Source organism: Scyliorhinus torazame, chromosome 5, assembly GCF_047496885.1.
Source record: "Scyliorhinus torazame isolate Kashiwa2021f chromosome 5, sScyTor2.1, whole genome shotgun sequence".
NCBI classification, from domain to species: Eukaryota; Metazoa; Chordata; class Chondrichthyes; order Carcharhiniformes; family Scyliorhinidae; genus Scyliorhinus; species Scyliorhinus torazame.
The window spans coordinates 131,329,585-131,353,557 of NC_092711.1; the positions used below are offsets into that span (position 1 = coordinate 131,329,585).

The following is a 23,973-nucleotide window of genomic DNA, read 5'->3' on the forward strand; positions in this document are numbered from 1 at the left end:
TGCTATGGAATCTTTCTTCATAAACAAGAGAGGAAGTCAGCTATTCCGACAATATTCAATACATTTTTTTCATATTTTCAGTTATTTCTTACAAATCTCCCCACTTCGAGAAGGTAATATTCTTATTTCTCACACACAGCTTTTTCTGGCTAACCCAGCCATTTCTAAGTTACACGCTTGTTTTACTAATTACATATGAACAAGGAGCAGGAGTAGGTCATTCAGCCCTTCGAGACTGCTCTGCCATTTAATAAGATTATAACTGATCCGATAGTAACCACAAATTTTACTCCTGTCTACTCCCAATAACCTCCTGCCTAACCCCGATAACCTATCACCCCGTTGTTTACCAAGAATCTAACGACCGTTGCTTTAAATATATTCCACCGCCTTTTCAGGACGAGTGCCAAAGACTCACGACCCTCTGTGGAAAAAAAAAAAAATCGCCTCATCTCAGTTTGTGGGTGACTCCTTATTTTTAAATAGTGATCTCTAGTTCTAGATTTTCCTGCAAGGGGAAACATCCTCTCCACATCCATTCTGTCAAGACATTCTTACTCTTCCAAAACTCCAGCCGACACAAGCCTAACCTGCCCAACCTTTACGCAAACCCACCCATTACAGGTATTAGTCTGGTAAACCTTCTCTGCAACTGCCTCCAATGCATTTCCATCCTTCCTTCAATGTAACTAATACTGTATGCAATACTCTAGATGAAATGAAAATGAAATGAAAATCGCTTGTCACAAGTAGACTTCAATGAAGTTACTGTGAAAAGCCCCTAGTCGCCATATTCCGGCACCTGTTCGGTGAGGCTGTTAAGGGAATTGAACCGCGCTGCTGGCCTGCTTTCAAAGCCAGCGATTTAGCCCGGTGCTAAACGGCCGCTCACCCCCACCCATTCCAGGTATTAGTCTGGTAAACAAACGTTGTGGGGGTGAGTTGTGGTCTCACCAGTGCTCTGTACAAGTGAAGCAGAGCCTCACAACTTCTGTATTCAATTTCCTTCACATTCTTTTAGCTTTTCTAATTACTTCCTGTATCTCCATAAACTAGCCATTTGTGATTCATGCACAAGGACACCCAGATCCCTCTGCACCTCAGAGCTCTGCAAGCGCTCACCATTTATGTAATATGCTTTCTTTTTATTCTTCCGACCAGAATGAAACATTTCACATTTTCCCACATTGCTCTCCATTTGCCAGATGTTTGCCCAATGCCTTTGCAGCTTACTTTTTAAAAAATAAATTTCGAGTACCCAATTATTTATTTTCCATTAAGGGGCAATTTAGCGTGGCCAATCCACCTACCCTGCACATTTTTCGGGTTGTGGGGGCGAAACCCACGCAAACATGGGGAGAATGTGCAAATTCCACACAGTGACCCAGAACCGGGATCGAACCTGGGACCTCGGCGCCGTGAGGCAGCAGAGCTAACCCACTGCGGCGCCGTGAGGCAGCAGGGCTAACCCACTGCACCGCCCTGTAGCTTCCTTTTGTCACCTTCATAATTTATATTCCTATCTTTCTTTGTGTCATCAGCAAATTTGGTAATCATCTCATCCATCCCTTCATCCAAGTCATTTACATAAATTGTAAACAGTTGAGGTCCCAGCACTGATCCTTGTGGCACACCATTCGTTACAACTTGCCAACCTCAAAATTGCCCATTTATACCTTCTCTCTGCTTTCAGTTTGCCAGCCACTGTTACTCCATACATCATGAACCTTTACTTCCCGCAATAATCGTTGTGGAGGTGCTTTATCAAATGCTTTCTGGAAATCTAAGTACAGTATATTTCGTGTTCCCCTTTATCCACAGCACGGGTATCTCCTGCGAAGAACTCCATAAGTTGGTTAAACAGATTTTCCTTTCGCAGAACAATGGTGAAACTGCCTGATTACCTTGAACTTATCCAAGTGCCCTGCCATAACTTGTGTAACAATAGTTTGTAACATGTTCCCTGTGACAGATGTTAAGCTAACTCACCTGTAGCTTCCCGCTTTCGGTCTTTCTGTATAATGAGAGTTTTCGGACTAATGGAGTTACATATTTTCTATCCCGAATCTAGGGATCTTTTGAAAATGAAAACCAATGCATCAATTATCTCACTAGACACTTACTTTAAGACCCTAGGATGAAGTCCATCAGGACCTGGTCACTTGTCAGCTCGCACTTCCAACAATTCGCTCAGTACTTCTCTGGTGACCATAATTTCCCTGGTTCCTCCCTCCCTTCTATTCCCTGGGATACTTCTAGCATGTCACTTGAATCCTCTTTAGTAAAGACTGATGTAAATTTAAAAAAAATTTTTTAAAAAAGTATCCAATTCTTTTTTTCCAATTAAGGGGCAATTTAGCGTGGCCAATCCACCTAACCTGCACATCTTTGGGTTGTGGGGGCGAGACCGACGCAAACACGGGGATAATTCAAACTCCACACAGACAGTGACCCAGAGCCATGATCGAAACTGGGACCTCAGCGCCGTGAGGCAGCAATGCTAACCACTGCGCCACCGTGCTGCCCACCTACACATTTTTGAGTTGGGGGGGGGGGGGGGGGGGGAAGAGAGACCCACACAGAAATGGGGAGAACGTGCAAACTCCACACGGACAGTGACCCGGGGCCGGGATCAAACCCGGGTCCTCAGCGTCGTGAGGCTGCAGCGCTAACCACTGCTGCACCGTGTCGCCCCAAAACGGATGCAAATTACCTGTTCAATTCATCTCCCCTCTCCTTGTTTTCCATGATCAATTCTCTGGACTCACTTTCTATAGAATCAATGGTCACTTTGTTAACTATTCTTATGAAAATATTGATCAAAAAACACTTTGCTACGTTTTTACATTCCTGGCTAGCTTTCTCTCGTACTCTATTTTCTTCCTCTCCTCGTTAACCTTTTAGTCATGCATTGCTGTTGCTGAGGTTCTGTCCAATTTTCTGACTGGTCCTTGCATCCCATGAATAATCGCAGCCAGTACAGGAATTGAACCCATGTTGCTGGCCTTGCTCTGCACCACAAATCCAGCTGTCTAGTCAATTGAGCTAAGCTGGCCCCCGGTGGGGGGGAAAAGGGGAAAGCAGCCTTTGGTTATCTGGGACTATGGTGACTTCACCTGTTACCCTACCTTGCATTCCCATTCTATCTCATTCAGAAGCCCCGGAGAAACTTACCGTCCAACTTAATATTCACATAATATGGTATTTTTGCATCAGTGACAGAAGCCAATGCAATCAGTTTGGCGGTAACTCCAACATCTCCGGTTCTCAAACACTTTGTTTTGAAGGACAAGATAACAAATGGGATAAAGCCAATTCTTTAAAGGCAATGTCTTCAGTTCAAATTGTCACCGTGCTATCAGTGCAAAGGGTCCTCTTGGGCAGCACGGTAGTTAGCAATGCTGCTTCATGGCAGCGAGGACCAGAGTTTGATCCCGGCCCCGGTCACTGTCCGTGTGGAGTTTGCACGTTCTCCCCATTTCTGTGTGGGTCTCACCCCCACAACTCAAAAATGTGTAGGTGGGCAGCACGGTGGCACAGTGGTTAGCATTGCTGCCTCACGCGCTGAGGTCCCAGTTTCAATCCTGGCTCTGGGTCACTGTCCGATTGGAGTTTGCATTCTCCCAGTGTTTGCGTGGGTTTCGCCCCCACCACCCAAAGATGTGCAGGCCAGGTGGATTGGCCACGCTAAATTGCCCCTTAATTGTAAAAAAAAAAAAAAAAATGGAATTGGGTACTCTAAATATACAAAAAAATGTGTAGGTAGATTGGGCATGCTAAATAATAATCTTTATTGTCACAAGCAGGCTTACATTAACACTACAATGAAGTTACTGTGAAAAATCCCCTAGTCGCCACATTCCGGCGCCTGTTCGGATCACAGAGGGAGAATTCAGAATGTCCAAATTACCGAACAGCACGTCTTTCGGGACTTGTGGGAGGAAACCGGAACCCCCGGAAGAAACCCACGCAGACACGGGGAGAACGTGCAGACTCCGCACAGACAGTGACCCAAGCCGGGAATCGACTTGGGACCCTGGTGCTGTGAAGCAACAGTGCTCACCACTATGCTACCGTGCTGCTCCGCCCCTTAATTGGAATTAAAAAAAAAAAACTTATGTCCTCTTTGTATTTACATTCCTAACAGGCTTTGCTTTGTCAGCAAATTTGGGAATCATCCACCCATCCGAGTAATTTGTTAGTTTTCTAACACGATACTGCGATTGTTTGTGCTGATTTTATGGCGCTTACCATTATGGTGTAGCCCCAGTTCTTTTTATACCCATTTCTGCCCATCAGTGTCCCTGAAGCACTTAACCCCCCCACAAATCTGCATCCCATCAGAGAACTTTAGTGACTGACTGCAGATTCAGTCATTTAATGTCAGGTCTGACAGACCAATGTGTACCAAGAGGCAGAATCAACTCCATGTAATAAACATCGTGTAATAAGCATTGACCTGAAATGATTGGAAAGCGTTTTCTATCAATCGGTCACTATGGCAACAACTTGTCCATTGAGCCGTATCACTCGGAGTTCAAAAACCTTAACGAAGAGGCAAAGAGAAAGCAAATCCAGTTCACCGAATCCCACTACATATGGGACATCCTGCCCCACGGGTCCAAGATCTGCGGGTTGAGAATCACCTTCTCCAGTCACGTGAAAACAAACGAGAGAAACACGCAAGCCTGAGCAGGTGTCACCCTAGAAATGAGGAGCAACCGACAACATCACAACAGGGAAGGAGGCGGTCAGGAAGGTGTAGCAGTCAACGGGACTGTGGTTGAGCAGTTCAGCTGGAATTCCATCCTTGCCGGGTGCCTTTCTGCTTGCTCAGCAATCAATGGCCTTTTCCAGCTTAAGTGATGAGTGTTCCTTGTCCAACTCAAACATGACAGGAAGCTGCAAGAGAGTCAGAGACTGGGAGATGTCCGACTCACGGGAGGACAGCTCACAGTCGTGTTCAACCCAGCGGGACATCTGCTACTTCTGTCAGTAAGAACTGACATTAAATGACTGAATCAGACAATTTCAGGGCACCAACTCTGGTGAGTATCGGACAAAGCGCCCTTTCAATCACATCAAACTTAGCACGTGTATTTCCGTTGTCACAAGCAGTTTGGAATTACTGAAGTCGGCTGGTCCAGTTTTTATTTGCACAGTATCTCCCCGTCTTTTACACAACTGCCGTGGCTATTTTCAGTGATGCAGTGTTCTCAGTGTTGGGTTTATGTTGTACATCAGGTCGGCTTTGCTTTTTGCTTCAATGACAGATGTCATCTCTGCTGAGTGGCTCTCAAACCAGTCTTCGGTGTGGGTTCCACCTTTACCAAATGTTGCTGCTGCTGTGTCAGGAATGATTCAACTCAGCAACTTCCAAGTTATCAATATCAATGTTGATGTGCCTGTTAGGTTCCTTCGTAATTTAATTGCAAAATGGATATGCCACTCTGAAGAAGTCAGTAAAGGTTAATCAAGACTCTCTCATTGGCAATGTTAATTAGCGGAACCTGAATTGTAGATGTTGCATCACAGATAAATTTAGGATTGAAGTAAAATGTTCATATTTATTTTAAGTTTCTGTTTAGAATTCTTGAATTAAGGAGAAAGATCACATGTGGTGCTTTTAAAAAGGGACATTGCAGCCCCGAATATCAGTGACATCTCCAGAATATTAAATTGCAGCCAGTTATAGGGACTGTAAAACATCAGCAGAATCAAACCAGATATTGTCAGACTATCAATCCTGGATGTGATTAGCAGCTGCAAAACAGCAGATTCCAATTCCTGCAGTCACTTGTGAACTCGCTCGTGTCTCAGCAGATGTTGTGACTGAGTGAATCCCGCCCCGCACAAGGAGCAGGTGAACCGTCTCCCCCCGGTGTGATCCCACTGATGTGTCAGCAGCTGGGATGCCCAAGGGAATCCCTTCCCACACACTGAGCAGGTGAATAGCTTCTCCCCAGTGTGAGTGCGTTGGTGCTCAGTGAGTTCAGCTGACTGCCTGAAACTCTTTCCACAGGTGGTGCACCTGAACGGATCCTCGTTTGTGTGCACTCGGTGGTGTGACTGGATAGCGAAGATCTGAGTGAATCCCTTCCCACACACAAAGCAAATGAATGGTTTCTGACCAGTGTGAATTCGCTGGTGTTCAGTGAGGATGGATGAAGTCTTGAATTTCTCTCCACAGGTTGTGCAGCTGAATGGCTTCTTCTCAGCGTGAACTCGCTGGTGTAACCGAAGGCCAGATAACTGAGTGAATCCCCTCTCACATATTGAACAGCTGAATGGCCTTTCCCCAGTGTGAACACGTCGATGGATTTCCAGCCGAGATGAAGAATTGAATCCTTTATCGCATTCCTCACATTTCCACGGTTTCTCCATGGTGGCAGATTCTGTGCGTCTCTCCAGTTTGGACAATCAGTTAAAGTCTTGTCCACACATACGGAACACGTGCACGGTTTGGCACCTCTGTGAATCGTGTGATTTTTTTAATTATAAAAAGACTGTTTAACTGGTTAAAGCACTTTGTACAGTCAGTGCACTGCAACACTCTTACTCCAGTGTGTATCTTGATACTTTTCCAGTCACACTGATGATTTAAATGGTGTCACAGACAGAACACACAAACTGGTCTCCTTCCAAATTCAATGACTGATGATATTTAGGCCGTGGTGACTCAGTGACTTGATCAGATCATGTTGATGTTCAGTTGAGTTTCCGGTTTGTAAATACACCCATTCGAATGCTCTGGAAAAGGAATTTACAAAACTTTAAAGAGAGTAAATTCTGAGCAGTCAATTCTATTTTCCACGAGACAGATCATAGAATTTGCAGTGCAGGAGGCCATTTGGTCCGTCGAGTCTGCCCCTGCTCTTGGAAAGAGCACCCCACTTAAGCCCACACATCCTCGTAACCCCACCTAATCCAAGGGCAATTTAGCATGGTCAATCCACCTAACCTGCACATCTTTGGGCTGCGGGAGGAAACCGGAGCACCCAGTGGACACCCACACAAACACGGGGAGAACGTGCAGACTCTGCAGACAGTGTCACACTCTGGGAATCGAACCGGGGACCCTGGAGCGGTGAAGCAACTGTGCTAACATGCTGCCCTAACTTTTCCTCGCTTGTGCCTGTAAAGCATTAAATCCTAATCCCATACACTTTCCCACCTCCTTGTGCTGGAATAAAACACCAAGGTGACTACCCATCCCATACTTTACAGGATTGTCCTGTAAGAGTACCCTGTCCCAGGCTACATGCTGCCTAGATGCTTTTTGTCCCATAAATTGGAACTTTCAAGGCAGAGAACCAATATCTTTACTGTTTCTATGTTCCAGCAGCTCTGGCAGAATCCACCCACCACTCACACAGCCTTCCAGGGCAGACTGTGCCTTAATTTCCACCATGAGAGTTGGACAGCCTGCCAAATGCAGCACACGTTCACAATTTCTTTGCATTTGACCCCATCCCTCCATTCTGGCTGGGTTCAGTTCTCAACCCCCTCTGCAGAGCGAAAATAAAACCAATTAATCAATCATTTTCTCTCCTGGTCACTGGGACCCAGAAGCCACGCCCACTGTTGCTTCACCAAGAAGGTCGCGTGGAAGCAAACAAGCTCCGCAGCTGCAAACCAGGGAGCTGACAATGATGGTGAAGGGTTTGCTCCAGCTCACAATGCCCGGGAGTGATTGACGGCAGGTTCGGACCAATAGGAAGAGAATACGGAGCTGGTGGCCCCAACAAGAGCGGCTGATCCTCCAACCAAAACGAATGAGGGGCGGGGCAGAGCCTTGGACTCGGTTTCTCTGCGCATCCGTCGCGCCAAGCACAGTCCCCCCCCCCCCCCCAAAGATGGCGGCCGTTAACTCGGGCCTGTGTCAGGGAAAAGCCCGAGCAGCTTTCGCGGTTCAAATGCCGTATCTCAGCCGTATTATGGGTTTCAGGCCTGCGCGGGGTGTTTATGAAGCCTCCCCACCCACCCGCCGGCTCCATCCCTCCCTCAGGACTCACCCAGAGGGTATCTCACAGCCATAACTTTCAACACAACCTCCTCAATCCTGAGCTATGAACAGCACTGCGCATGCTCCGGTTTATAATAAGGGAAGTCGGGGCTCAGCCCCGCCCCCCATTCACTCCGATTGGTTGGAGGACCAGCCCGCTTCCGCTCGGTTCTCCAAACCCGTCCATCTCATGCTATTGGTCCAGAGCTGCCGTCAATCATTCCCCGGGCATTGTGATCTGGAGCATGCGCAGTGCCGATGCTGGACTCGGCCGGGAGGTTTCACTGAAACCCGGTGAAGGCCCCAAATCCGGGTTTGCATCGAGTGGGGGGCACAACTGCGGCCTGCTCCCGGTGACAGGCCTGTTACCGGCCTGAAAAGAGGCTGCAAACCCGGAGGGGGCAGGAAATCAGAGATGGAGTTTGTTGTGAAACCAATGGGATTTTGTAAAACAGGAGGTCAGGGTTACAGTCAACAACAACAACAACTTCTATTTATATAACACCTTTAACATCATAAATCACCCCAGTCAACTTCACAGGAACATTATAAAACAAAGTGAGACTCCCAGACACAGATCATAGAATCCCAATAGTGAGGAAGGAGGCCATTCAGCCCATCAAGTCTGCACAGACACTCTGAAACAGCACCCCACCTTGACTCACGTCCCTATCCTATCCCCGTAACTCCACCTAACCTTTGGACACTAAGGTGCAATTTAGCAAAGACAATCCTTGGACTGTGGGAGGAAACCGGAGCACCCGGAAGGAACCCACTTAGACACGTGAGAAGGTGCAAACTCCACGCAATCACCCAAAGTCAGAATTGAACGTGGGTCTCTGATGCTGTGAGGCAGTAGTGCTAACCACTGTAAGGTGACCAAAAACTTTGATGAAAGAGGTGAGTTTTAAAGACTGTCTTAAAGGGGGAAAGTGAGGTGCAGACAGAGAGGTTTAGGGAAGGAATTCAGTGCTTTGATCCGAGGGAACTGAAAACAAGGTCACCAGGATGGAGCAATTATAATATGGAATGTTCAAGAGGCCAGAATTAGAGCAGCGCAGATATCTCAGAGGGTGTGGGGCTGGAGGAGATTACAGAGAAAGGGATGGATGAGGCCAAGGAGTAGTTGAAAACAAAGGATGAGAATTTTAAACTTGAGGTGTTGCTCGACTGGGAGCCAGTGAAAGGAACAGGAATTGCTGTGAATTAAGACATGGGCAGCAGACCTTTGGATTGCTTCAAGTTTATGGGGGTAGAATGTGGGAGACCAGCCAGGAGTACGATGGTGCAGTCAATTCTGGAGGTAGAAAAGGCATGAATGAAGAGCAGATGCACTTGGATGGGATGAATTTGGGTGATGTTGCCAAGGTGGAAATAGGCCGTATCAGAAACCCATCTTGGGATTGATGCGCAATCAATTGCACAAAGTCACAAATTGGGTACAATTGTGGCTTTATTACAGTCAGATGCGTGGCCTCCTGCTGCAGCTGGCGAAATGGCAGGGCACTGGAGGTCATGCATATTTATACAGTTCTCCGTGGGCGGATCCAGCCGGCAGGGGCTACCGGCAAACCTGTAGCGCAGGTCCTACCTTACATCCCCTAATACAGTGGTTCACCACATTCACCCCCTGTTAAAAATGAGTCCGGCGGGGGTGATGTGAAACTATATACAAATAGCCAATTATGTACAGTGGTAAGAAGAAAAAGAAAATGTCCATATTGACAGTCCGGAGTCCATCAAAGGTTCAGCCAGTCCGGGGGCTTCCGGTGACGGCGGGTGGGAGGCTCCCGTTCGTGAATGGCATTTTCAGGGCTTTAAGCCCGGTCCCAGGGTCCACGGAGGCGGCAAAAGCAGGGAGAAGGCACAGAGTGAAGACACAGTGAAGGCACCGTAAAGAAAAATGTCGGGGGTGAGCAAAAAAACGGCCGTAAAAAAAACAGCTGAAGGTCTGACGGGGAGTGGAAAGGTCACCACGGGGTCACCAAGGAAAATGGAGGCTGGAGCACCAGGGGAGGCCGCATTGCTTACGGCTGAAGAAATAACTACGGTGATGGCTGCGGAATTTGAAAGGCAGTTTACGAAATACATGGAGACAATGAGGAAGGAGATGAGGGAGGCTTTGAGTGTGTTGGTTGAGGAGTCGATTGCTCCGGTGACGACGGCGGTGGCGAGCGCAGTAGCGGAGGTCGGGAGCAAGGGAAGGCGCTGAAGGAAGTGGAGGAGACATTATTGCAGCACGGTGATCAACTTACCTCGATGGGGAAGGAGATGCGGAAGGTAATGGAGATTAACAAGGATCTGCAAGGAAAAATGGAAGACCTGGTAAACAGATCCAGGCAACAGAATTTGAGTATTGTGGGGCTGCCCGAAGGAGTTGAAGGACCGAGGCCAACTGAGTATTTTGCCGCGATGCTGGAGAAACTATTGGGGGAGGGGGAGGATCCCTCCCGATATGAGCTGGATTGGGCTCACCGGTCGTGGAGGCCTGTACCAAAGGCAAGTGAGCCGCCAAGGGTAGTGACTCCGTAGGTACAGTGTGAAGGAGAAGGTCCTGTGCTGGGCCAAGCAGAAGCGGGTGGTGCAGTGGGCTGGAGCTGGTATTAGTGTATACCAGGACTTTACGGTGGAGCTGGCGAGGAGGCGGGCTGCCTTCAACCGGGTGAAGAGGGCACTTTACATTAGCAAGGTGCAGCGCTACAGTGCAGTATATCCAGTGAAGCGGAGGGTGACTTACAAGCTCAAGGACTTTTATTTTGGAACGGCGGAAGCAGCGGAGGAGTTTGCGAAGGCAGAAGGACTGTGGCAGAACTGAGGAATTGAGAAATGGCCATGTGCCGATGTAACCTCAGAATTGTATTTTCTTCTTTTTTGTTTCACTGCGTGCGGGTGTATGGGCTAAAGGAGCAAATGTTGTATATTTGGACAAGGGAAGTGATGGGACTTTCTCTCGAAATGAGGGCTCTTTGGGGTGTAGGTGGGTATGCGGGGTTTGTGTGCTAAAAGGGGATTTCTGGGCTTTCCTAGGGCCAGGCAAGGGGGAAAGGGACCCGGGCGGGGGCCTCCACGCTGGCCGGTTTAAGCCAGCCAGTGAACGGGAGTGAGGTGGGGAGAGGGGCTGCGGTCATCGGAGCCTGGCAGAACAGGGTCCGAGTGGTCTAGCCGGGGTGGAAAGTTGGGGGGAAGAAACCGAGGTTGGGGGGAGGAATTGTACAGGAGGCAGTGGACGGGAGGAGTTGGAGAGGGGGGTGGGTTGTTTACAACTCTTGGGTATCATGTACGGTACTCTTTCAGAGGTTGGAGGTCGTTGAGTGTGGGGGGGGAGGGGGGGGGGGGAGTGGACTCTATAGGTTAATGGTGACCATGGGCGGTCCCAGACTCCTTTTTCTTTTTCTCCTTTGTTTTTTGTTTCCACCGTGGGAGGGTTTGTTTTATTGGATGCATATATTGACAGGTGGGCCGTTGTTTGGGGTGCTGGGAGGATGGGATAGTTGTTATTGTTAAGGGGATTGATTTTGTATTTGTTACCGTTTACTGTCTGTGGGTGGGGTGTACATTTTGAAGGCAAATCTGAAAATGGAGAATAAAAACATTTATTTAAAAAAAGGTTCAGCCGGTCCGGTGCTTTGGTGCTTCGTTGGGAGCGGCGTAACGGTGGCGGCGAAGCCGGTGGTGGAGGTGCCACCGATGGCGGTGGTGGCAGTGCTGATGCTGGCCAGTCATCGGGGAACTCCGGAAGCGTGCCGAAGTCCTCTTCGTCTTCTTGTGTGGAAAAGGGGGGGGGGGGTCTGGTGGGGTCAATGTTGGCGGCGCAGTGGGCGCGGGGGGGGGGGGGGGGGGTTGGGGTGGAACCTAACGGTGCCAGGTCCCTGAGTGAGACAGTATCTTGGCGGCCGTCAGGGAACTCAACGTAGGCATATTCCCCAAACAGGCGCCGGAATGTGGCGACTAGGAGCTTTTCACAGTAACTTCATTTGAAGCCTACTTGTGACAATAAGCGATTTTCATTGAGGGTTGGCGTGGAGCAGGTGAACCCTGTCCACCAAGGGGTCCGTCCGCCTTGTGGAGTCGGACGTGCCTACGGAGAAGCACCGGTCCTGGAGCTGCGAGTCAAGTCAGGAGCAAAACTTGGATGTGGACTTCCTGGGGAAGGTAAAAATACGTTCATGGGGTGTTAATACGTTATTAGTGGCAGTGCACAATAGTGACCGGATGGAGTGTAGAGTGTCAGGGTGGACCTCCTGCCAGCGAGAGGCTGGGAGGTTCCTGGACCGTAGGGCCAGCTGGACAGCCCTCCAAACCGTCCCATTCTCCCGTTCTACTTGCCCCTTTCCCCGGGGGTTGTAGCTGGTCGTCCTGCTGGAGGCAATACCCCTGCTGAGCAGGAACTGACACAGCATTTCGCTCATGAATGAGGATCCCCTGTCACTGTGGATGTAGGTGGGGAAACCGAACAGAGCGAAGATGGTGCTGAGGGCCTTGATGGCGGTGGCAGACGTCATATCGGGGCATGGGATGGCGAAGGGGAATCTGGAGTACTCATCGATCACACTGAGAATGTACGTGTTACGGTCGATGGAGGGGAGGTGCCCTTTGAAATCCACGCTGAGGCGTTCAAAGGGGCGGGAAGCCTTCACCAGGTGCGCACGGTCTGGCCGGTAGAAGTGCGGCTTGCACTCTGCACAGACCTGGCAGTTCCTGGTGACTGTCCTTACTTCCTCGATGGAGTAGGGCAGATTGCGAGCTTTGACCAGATGGTACAATCGAGTGACCCCCGGGTGACAAAGGCTGTCGTGTAGGGCCCGGAGTTGGTCCACTTATGCGCTGGGCACATGTACCTCGGGAGAGGGCGTCTGGGGGCTCGTTGAGTTTACCGGGGCGATACAAAATCTTGTAGTTATAGGTGGCGAGCTCGATTCTCCACCGCAAGATTTTATCATTTTTGATCTTGCCCCGCTGTGTGTTACTGAACATGAAGGCTACCGACCGTTGGTCTGTGAGGAGAGTGAATCTCTTACCGGCCAGGTAATGCCTCCAATGCCGCACAGCTTCAACGATAGCTTGGGCCTCCATTTCGACGGATGAGTGTCGAATTTCAGAGGCATGAAGGGTGCGGGAAAAGAATGCCAAGGGTCTGCCTGCCTTGAAAAGGCAGTGACTCGTTCACTGCGCACCTCCCGACCTTGGCGATGACTGCTCTGATGCGGGCGAAAGCGTGTTGTGCCTCGGCCGCGAGGGGGAATAGGGTGGACTGAATGAGTGGGCGGGCCATGTTCGCATAGTTTGGGACCCACTGGGCGTAGTAGGAAAAGAACCCCAGGCAGCATTTGAGGGCTTTGGGGCAGTGGGGGCTGGGAAGTTCCATGAGGGGGCGCATGCGCTCGGGGTCGTGCCCGAGAGGTCCGTTTCGGGCTATATAGCCGAGAATGGTTAACCGGGTCATGCTGAACACACACTTCTCTTTGTTGTAGGTCAGGTTGAGAAGAGTGGTAGTGCGGAGGAGTTTATCGAGGTTGGCATCGTGGTCCTGCTGATCATGGCCGCAGATGGTGACATTATCTAAGTACGGAAAGGTGGCCCGCAAATCGTACTGGTCGACCATTCGGTCCATCTCCCTTTGGAAGACCGAGACCCCATTTGTGACGCCGAAAGGGACCCTAAGGAAGTGGTAGAGCGACCGTCCGCCTCGAAGGCCGTGTATGGCCGGTCCGACTTCCGGATGGGGAGCTGGTGGTAGGCGGATTTCTGGTCAATTGTTGAGAAGACCCGGTACTGCGTAACTTGATTGACCATATCAGATATGCGTGGGAGGGGGTACGCGTCGAGCTGCGTGTACCGATTGATGGTCTGTCTGTAGTCCACGACCATCCTGTGTTTCTCCCCAGTTTTAACCACTGCCACTTGGGCTCTCCAGGGGCTGTTGCTGGCCTCAATAATACCCTCCTTAAGCAGTCGCTGGACTTCGGACCTGATGAAGGTCTTGTCCCGGGTGCTGTACCGTCTGCTCCTGGTGGCAACGGGCTTGCAATCTGCAGTTAGATTGGCAAAAAGGGAGGGGGGGATCGACCTTGAGGGTCTCGAGGCCGCAATCGGTAAGGGGGGTAAGGGCCCGCCGAACTTGAGGGTGAGGCTCTGGAGATTGCACTGGAAGTCCAGGCCCAACAGGAGTGCAGCGCAGAGATTAGGAAGGACATAGAGGCGGAAGTTACTAAATTCTACGCCCTGGACCATGAGGGTGACTGTACAGAAGCCTCGGATCGGGACGGAGTGGGATCCGGAGGCTAGGGAGATCCTTTGATTGGCAGGATGGACCGCGAGGGAGCAGTGCCTTACCTTATCTGGGTGTATGAAGCTTTCGGTGCTCCCGGAGTCCAGCAGGCACGAGGTCACGAGGCCGTTGATTTTCACCGTCGTTGACGCGGTGGCCAGGTTGTGCGGGCGAGATTGGTCCAGCGTCATCAAAGCGAGCTGCGGGTAGCCGTCGGGTGCTTCGGGTGGCGAGCGTGGTGCGGTTCCAATCTCGGGAAGTCCGGAGACCTTGTGGGGGACAAGATGGCAGCGCCCATGGTGCGCACATTGCGGGGTCGGGACAAGATGGCAGGGCCCATGGTGCGCACATTGCGGGGTTGGGACAAGATGGCGGCATCCATGGGGCACACGTGGCCGAAGGGGGACAAGATGGCGGCGCCCATGGCCCTGGGAGAAGATGGCGGCTCCCATTGTGCGTCTGGCGTGGGGGAGGGGGCGGTAGCGGGCGCGATTGCAGAAGCAGTAGCGGGGACCCCGGGGTGCGCGGATCGGCGTGCAGCACAGGCGTATTGGGAAGGCAGGGCCCCAGCTGAGGAGGTCATCGGCGGGGTCCAGGAGGGGTAGGAAGGGGTAGAAGGGTGGGCAGCGCGGCGGGAGGGATAAGATTGCACATTACGGGATGCAACCGTCATGGAGAGCGCCAAGGTTTTCGTCTCCGCCAGTTCGAGCGTGGCCCCTTCCAGCAATCGTTCTCGGATGCGGTCCGACGCAATCCCCATCACGAAAGCATCGCGCATGAGGAGGTTCACGTGTTCGGCGGCCGTAACGGCCTGACAGTCACAGTCCCGGACGAGTGGGCAGGGCGCGCCAGAAGTCTTCGATGGACTCACCAGGTAGTTGCGAGCGGGTGGCGAGTACATGCCTGGCGAAGAGCGTGTTCGCCTTCTGCACATAGTGTTCCTTAAGGAGTTCCATTGCTTTTGTGTAATTCGTGGCGTCTTGGATCAACAGGAACACACTGGAGCTCAGTCTGGAGTACAGGACATTTATCTTCTGAGCCTCTGTTGGCGCGGGGTCCGCCGCATTGATGTAGGCCTCAAAACAGGCTAGCCAGTGAGTAAAGTCTTTTCTGGCGTTGGGCGAGTACGGATCCAGCTACAGGCGATCGGGTTTGATTCTGATATCCATTCTGTGGAAAAATCTGACTAATAAATTGATGCGTAATCAATTGCACATAGACGCAGATTGGGTACAACTGTGGCTTTATTACAGTCAGATTCGTGGCCTCGTGCTGCAGCTGGCGAAATGGCAGGGCACTGGAGGTCATGCATATTTATACAGTTCTTAGTGGGCGGAGCCAGCCGGCAGGGGCTACCGGCGAACCTGTAGTGCAGGTCCTACCTTACATCCCCTAATACTGTCGTTCACCACAGGGATCAAATGTGACAGCGAAGCTGTGAACATACTGGCTTAATTCCAGACTTTTGCCACAGGGTAAAAGATGGAGTGGATCACTGTGGAACAGAGTTTGGAATTAAGTCTGATCCAAAATCTTCAGCTTTCTCAATATTTAAATAGCAGGAAAAAGAACCAAAAACTATAATAGGCCCTGCGATTGATACCACCTTCAACTTAATTAGAGAGGGAGAGAAAGAAGGAAGGAAACCCTGGGAGGTTTGAGAAACCACCTTTACAATTGCTGATTAATTCACAGTAAGTTTGGGCAGCACGGTGGCGCAGTGGTTAGCACTGCTGTCTCACGGCCCTGCGGTCCCGGGTTCGATCGCGGCCCTGGGTCACTGTCTGTGTGGAGTTTGCACATTCACCTCGTGCCTGCGTGGATCTCACCCCCACAACCCAAAGATGTGCAGGATAGGTGGATTGGCCACGCTACATTGCCGTTAATTGGGAAAAAAATGAATTGGGCACTTTAAATTTACAAAAAACCACAGTAAGTTCTGGACACAAGCTTAACCTTTGGTCAGTCAGACTGATTCAGGTTAATGTTTTGTCACTTGTCCTGAATGAAGTGAATGATCGAACATGTTGTTATCTCCAGTTATACAAATTTGATAAAAGGATGCTGAAATGTTTATCCAACTCTTTATTGAGATTTCAACCGAGGGAGGAGGGGGAGTGTATGGGCCGGAGCAGTTTGGGGGAAACGAGAGAGGAAAATATGTTCCATAGAAAATAGAACTGTTTGTTCAGAATTTCTGTCTTGGACAGATAATGATGACTTAAGTTCATAAGGTTTAGGAGCAGAAGTAGGTAATTTGGCCCATCGAGTCTGCTCCGCTATTTGATCACGGCTGATCTCTTCCTGATCTTAATTCCACCGTCCTGCCCATTCTCCATAACGCTTTAACCCATTACCAATTTAAAATCTGTCTAACTCCTTAAATTTACTCACTGTCCCAGCATCCATCGCACTCTGGGGCAGTGAATTCCACAGATTCACAACCTTTTGGGCGAAGTAGATTCTCCTCAGTTTGTTTTAAATTTGCTACCTCTTATCCGAAGACTATGGCCTCTCATTCTAGAATGCCCCATAAATGAAGCATCCACTCCACACCTTCTCTATCCATACCTTTTATCATCTTGTATCCCTTAATTTGAGTTTTGTAAACTCTTCTTACAGGAACCTGGAAGGGAAAGATTGGCAGATGGGAAACTGAAATGAAACGTCATGGGCGCGATTCTCCGAAATGGAGGCAGAGTGTTCGCGCCGTCGTGAACGCTGTCGAGGTTCACGACGGCGCGAAACGGCCCCTATACTGACCGATTCAGGGCCCGATAATGGGCTAGGAGCGGCGCCGCGTCATTTACGCGTGCCAGGCCTTGGCGCCGTGTAAAGGCGGCACCGCATAAATGACGCGGCCGGCGCCACATAACTGGCGTCACCCGCGCATGCGTGGTTGCCGTCCTCTCCGAGTCCGCCCCGCAAGAAGATGTCTGATGGATCTTGCGGGGCTGCGGAAGGAAGGAGGTCCTCCTTCAGAGAGGCCGGCCCAATGATCGGTGGGCACCGATCGCGGGCCAGACCCCATTTGAGGCCCCCCCCAGTGCAGGATCCCCCTTCGCCACCCCCCCCCCCCGCAGGCCGCCCCCCCCACCCAGCGTTTCCGCGCTGTTCCCGCCGGCAGCGACCAAGTGTGGACGGCGCCGGGGGGAACCCGCCGTTTTGGGCAGGCCGCTTGGCCCATTCGGGCCGGAGAATCGCGGGGGTACCGGTGAATCGCCATTTCGGCTGTCTCGGGCGATTCACTGTACCGCGCCGCACAAAACGCGATTGTGCCGATCTGGCCGCTTCCGTGAATCGCGGGAGGGCGTCGGACCGGCGTCGCGGGAAAATTTGGCGACCCAGGCGATTCTCCCAACCGGCGCGGGAGCGGAGAATCGCGCCCCATGTAAAGATCTGACAGAGTCACTGGAATCATTGGAATTTGATATCATTGGTTTGTGAAAGTGGAAGGGGAAATGTTTGTTTGTTCTGTCCGAGGGAAAAGGTTTCAAACATTGGTGTGACTGAGAAAGCACCGAAACACACACACACACCCGAGTGAGTGCGTTCCAGTAAACTCTCTGTGCATGGGAAGATTTCAACTGCCCCCATCCAACATGGAGAAACACAAGGTCACCTGTGCCATGGAGAAACCGTGGAAATGTGGGGACTGTGAGAAGGGATTCAATTTCCCACCCAATCTGGAAGCCCACGGATACAGTAACACTGTGGAGAGGTGGTTCACCTGCTCTGTGTGTGGGAGGGAAGGAATTCACTCAGTCATCCAACCTTCAGTCACAACAGCGAGCTCACCTTAGGGAGAGACTGGTCAGCTGCACTAACTGAGGAAAGAGGTTCAAATGTTCATCTAACCTCACTGTGCACCAGAGGGTTCACACTGGGGAAAGGCCGTTCGTCTTTTCGATATGTGGAAAGGGATTCATTCAGTCAACTGCTCTGTTGACACATCAGCATAGTCACACTGGGGAAAGGCCATTTACCTGCTCCACGTGTGGGAAAGGATTCATTAATACATCCCACCTCCTGACACACCAGCGAGTTCACAGTGAGGAGAGGCCATACACCTGCTCCGTGTGTGGGAAGAGCTTCGCTCAGTCAAACAACCTGCAGTCACACCAGCGAGTTCACACTGGAGAGAGGCCGTTCACCTGCTGTGTGTGTGGGAAAGGATTCACTCAGTTGTCTAACCTGATGAGACACCAGCGAGTCCACAAGTGATTACAGAGGTTGGATTTTGCTATTTTTACTGATGTTAATCACATCCAGGACTGAGAGTCTGACAATATCTGGTTTGTTTCTGCTGATGTTAACAACCCTGGTTGTAGTTTAATATTCTCATATGTCTCCTATTTTTCAGGGCTGCAATGTCCCTTTTTAAAAAGCACCACCTCTGGGGCGGGATTCTCCGACCCCCTGCCGGGTCGGAGAATCGCCAGGGGCTGGAGTGAATCCCGCCCCTGCCGGTTGCCGAATTCTCCGGCACTGGATATTCGGCAGGGGCGGGAATCGCGCCGCGCCGGTTGGCGGGCCCCCCCCCGGCGATTCTCCGACCCGGATGGGCCGAAGTCCCGCTGCTGGAATGCCTGTCCCGCCGGCGTGGATTAAACCACCTCTCTTACCGGCGGGACAAGGCGGCGCAGGCGGGCTCCAGGGACCTGGGGGGGGCGCGGGGCGAGCTTGCCCCGGGGGGTGCCCGCACGGTGGCCTGGCCTGTGATCGGGGCCCACCGATCCGCAGGCGGGCCTGTGCCGTGGGGGCACTCTTTTCCTTCCGCCTTCGCCATGGTCTCCACTATGGCGAAGGCGGAAGAGACCCCCTCCACTGCGCATGCGCGGGGATGCCATGAGCGGCCACTGACGCTCCCGCGTATGCGCCGTCCGGCAAAGTCAGTTTCGCGCCAGGTGGCGGGGCACCAAAGGCCTTTCCCGCCAGCTGGCGGGGCGGAAATCTGGCCGGCGCGGGTCTAGCCCCTCAAGATTAGGGCTCGGCCGCTCAAGATGCGGAGATTTCCGCACCTTTGGGGCGGCGCGATGTCAGACTGATTCGCGCCGTTTTTGGCGCCGGTCGGCGGACATCGCGCCGATTGCGGAGGATCTTTCACCAGGAACACATTAACAATAAAACTATGATTTTTCTACTTCAATCTTAAATTGATCTTTGGTACAAAATCTACAATTCAGTATCTGAAAGGTTCCACAGATTAACATATACAATTATAAAGTGCTGATTTATCTTTGCTGACAATTCTTACTGACTTGCCCATTCTTCAATGTTTTCTCAATTAAATTCAATTATCGAGGCACATTAAACAAAATAATAAAATATTTTACAGGTACATCAATAAAGGAGGGAGTCTGTGATGTGAATTGGACCATTAAGGTACAGACAGGATAATACCACAGGTAATGATCTACAGATGACAGAAATAGTCAAACATTCTGTTGCCCTCTGTTTTTTGTCAGATGGTAAATGTTAGGATGATATTTCCACTCATGGGAGAGTGTAGGACCAGAGGGCATAGTCGCAGAATAAGGGGGTTCTCATTAAGATGGATTTAAGGAAGTTTTTTTCTCACAAAGAGTGGTGAATCTTGGGAATTTTTTACCCCGGAAGCTTTAAAAAAAATAAATTCAGAGTCCCCAATTCTTTTTTTTCCAATTAAGGGGCAATTTAGCGTGGCCAATCCACCTAACTTGCATATTTTTGTGTTGTGGGGGCGAAATCCCTGCAAACACGGGGAGAATGTGCAAACTCCACATGGACAGTGACCCAGAGCTGGGATCGAACCTGGGACCTCGGTGTCGTGAGGCCGCAGCGCTAACCCACTGCGCCACCGTGCTGCCCTCAACAGGAAGAATTTTTAGCAATTACAAACATATAGACCCCACACAGCTACAGTAATCTATGTATAACCCTTTATGAATTCCCTCTTAACTGTTCCAATTCAAAAACAAAATCCCCAAAACCCCTTTATAAGGATGTGGCCCAGCACTCTGCATTCTCACTTGAATAAGACTGGCTTTTCCTGAGATTCTGACCCCGTCTCATCAGCAGTTTTAAACCCTTCCGGAAAGCAAACTATATCTTTTAAGTTACCAAAACAGCAGGTAGCTATAATCAATGTTTTTTTTTCTTGGAACAGCTCTTTGAAATGAAAATAGAGAGACAGGTAAAAACTCTCTGTCTGAGTCCACGCAGCCAAATGTGAAAGTGAAACCATCTTTTGGGTTGTGGGGGCGAAACCCACGCAAACACGGGGAGAATGTGCAAAATCCACACAGACAGTGACCCAGAGCCAGGATCGAACCTGGGACCTCGGCGCCGTGAGGCAGCAGTGCTAACCACTGCGCCATCATGCTGCCATCTTTCTGAAAGGGCTACTCAAATGACACCTCCCCACAAGAAAAACAAAAAAACCATCAACTTCATAGATGGTTTCATTTTTCACCTTTTCACTTGCCCATTCCTAACAATTGACAGTAAACATACATTTTAAAACATTAAAACAGGCAAACATTTCCAATAATACAGTCCATTTTTAGTTTTTTGTTTTCAACCATTGAACCTGTTTCTCTTCATCACATTCATGACAAAGCATCGGCTATCACATTTTTTCATCCTGCCACACGTATAAATTTTAAAGTGGCGCTCGTGAGCGGAGCGGCCGTCTGAAGAAGAGGCTCGTGCTCCTATTTTCTGCGTTTTCCCGTTTCTTTTCCTCCCCGACTTTTTCCGGCCTTTAGGGCCTAAGGGCCGGGCAACAAACCAAACCGGATTAAAACCGGTGAAGAACCTCGTGGGAGTGTCGGTCAGCTGGAGCGGAGGCTTCGATCCCGGAGTGCGCGGCAGTTGGAGTGGCGGGGGTGGTGTCAAACACGAGGCATTCGAGGTGTCAGGCCCAGATCCAGGATCAAGGTGGCCGAACCGGTGGCAGAGGGTGAGGCAGCTAGAACAGCAGAATTGAAGATAAAGTGTGGGACAGCAGGGCTAAAGTTAAAGTGTGGGACAGCAGGGCTAAAGTTAAAGTGTGGGACGGCAGGGCTAAAGTTAAAGTGTGGAACAGCAGGGCTAAAGTTAAAGTGTGGGACAGCAGGGCTAAAGTTAAAGTGTGGGACAGCAGGGCTAAAGTTAAAGTGTGGGACAGCAGGGCTAAAGTTAAAGTGTGGGACAGCAGGGCTAAAGTTAAAGTGTGGGACAGCAGGGCTAAATTTAAAGTGTGGGACAGCAGGGCTAAAGTTAAAGTGTGGAACAGCAGGGCTAAAGTTAAAGTGTGGGAGAGCAGGGCTAAATTTAAAGTGTGGGACAGCAGGGCTAAAGTTAAAGTGTGGGACAGCAGGGCTAAAGTTAAAGTGTGGGACAGCAGGGCTAAAGTTAAAGTGTGGGACAGCAGGGCTAAAGTTAAAGTGTGGGACAGCAGGGCTAAATTTAAAGTGTGGGACAGCAGGGCTAAAGTTAAAGTGTGGAACAGCAGGGCTAAAGTTAAAGTGTGGGAAAGCAGGGCTAAATTTAAAGTGTGGGACAGCAGGGCTAAAGTTAAAGTGTGGGACAGCAGGGCTAAAGTTAAAGTGTGGGAGAGCAGGGCTAAAGTTAAAGTGTGGGACAGCAGGGCTAAATTTAAAGTGTGGGACAGCAGGGCTAAAGTTAAAGTGTGGGACAGCAGGGCTAAAGTTAAAGTGTGGAACAGCAGGGGGGCCAGCACTCACCGCCACCTCCCTATCCTAGGGCCACGTGCGACCAACCGCAACATCGTCATCAAACCAGCAGACAAAGGAGGGGCCACTGTCATACTGAACAGAACGGACTACTGCAAAGAGGTACACCGACAACTGAACAACCAAGAACACTACAGACAGTTACCCGCAGATCCGACCAAGGAACACATCCGCCAACTTAACAGACTGATCAAGACCTTGGATCCAGATCTTCAGAGCACCCTACGTGCTCTCATCCCACGTACTCCCCGCATTGGAGATCTCTACTGCCTCCCGAAAATACACAAGGCCAACACACCAGGCCGCCCTATTGTTTCAGGCAATGGGACCCTCTTGTGAGAACCTCTCTGGCTACATCGAGGGCATCTTGAAACCCATCGTACAAGGTACGCCCAGCTTCTGTCGCGACACGACGGACTTCCTACAGAAACTCAGCACCCATGGACCAGTTGAACTAGGAACATTCCTCGTCACAATGGACGTCTCGGCACTCTACACCAGCATCCCCCATGACGACGGCATTGCTGCAACTGCCTCAGTACTCACCACTGACAACTGCCAATCTCCAGATGCAATTCTGCAACTCATCTGCTTCATTCTGGATCACAACATCTTCACCTTCGACAACAAGTTCTTCATCCAGACGCACGGAACAGCCATGGGGACCAAATTCGCACCCCAATACGCCAACATCTTCATGCACAAGTTTGAACAAGACCTACTCACCGCACAGGACCTGCAACCGACGTTATACACCAGATACATCGATGACATTTTTTTCCTTTGGACCCACGGCAAAGAATCACTGAAACGGCTACACGATGACATCAATAAGTTCCATCCAACCATCAGACTCACCATGGACTACTCTCCAAAATCAGTTGCATTCTTGGACACACTCGTCTCCATCAAGGACGGTCACCTCAGCACTTCGCTTTACCGCAAACCCACGGATAACCTCACGATGCTCCACTTCTCCAGCTTCCACCCTAAACACATTAAAGAAGCCATCCCCTATGGACAAGCTCTCCGTATACACAGGATCTGCTCAGACGAGGAGGAGCGTAACAGACATCTACAGACGTTGAAAGATGCCCTCGTACAAACGGGATATGGCGCTTGACTCATCGATCGACAGTTCCAACTCGCCACAGCAAAAAACCGCACCGACCTCCTCAGAAGACAAACATGGGACACAACCGACAGAATACCCTTCGTCGTCCAGTATTTTCCCGGAGCGGAGAAACTACGACATCTTCTTCACAGCCTTCAACACGTCATCGATGAAGATGAATATCTTGCCAAGGTCATCCCCACTGCTTGCCTTCAAACAACCGCGCAACCTCAAACAAACCATTGTTTGCAGCAAACTACCCAGCCTTCAGAACAGTGACCACGACACCACACAACCCTGCCATGGCAATCTCTGCAAGACGTGCCAGATCATCGACATGGATACCACCATTACACGTGAGAACACCACCCACCAGGTACGCGGTACATACTCGTGTGACTCGGCCAACGTTGTCTACCTCATACGCTGCAGGAAAGGATGTCCCGAAGCGTGGTACATTGGCGAGACCATGCAGACGCTACGACAACGAATGAACGGACATCGCACGACAATCACCAGGCAGGAATGTTCCCTTCCAGTCGGGGAACACTTCAGCAGTCAAGGGCATTCAGCCTCTGATATCCGGGTAAGCGTTCTCCAAGGCGGCCTTCAGGACACGCAACAACGCAGAATCGCCGAGCAGAAGCTTATAGCCAAGTTCCGCACACATGAGTGCGGCCTCAACTGGGACCTGGGATTCATGTCGCATTACATTCATCCCCCACCATCTGGCCTGCGAAATCCTACCAACTGTACTGGCTTGACACAATTCACACCTCTTTAACCTGGGGTTACCCCATCTCTGGATCTGTAAAGATTTAATCACCTGCTAATGCTCGCATTCCAAGCATTGTCTGGCATCTTTGAA

General features: G+C 50.5%; 1 protein-coding gene across 1 annotated transcript in view; it reads right to left on the reverse strand.

Moving 5' to 3' along the window:
• The window catches only part of LOC140417915 (uncharacterized), a 67,581-nt gene that overhangs the window by 25,324 nt on the left and 18,284 nt on the right, over positions 1 to 23,973 (reverse strand). Inside the window, 1 exon segment of the mRNA XM_072501348.1 lies at positions 5,798 to 6,419. Within this exon segment, the coding sequence (XP_072357449.1) occupies positions 5,798 to 6,419 (622 nt within the window).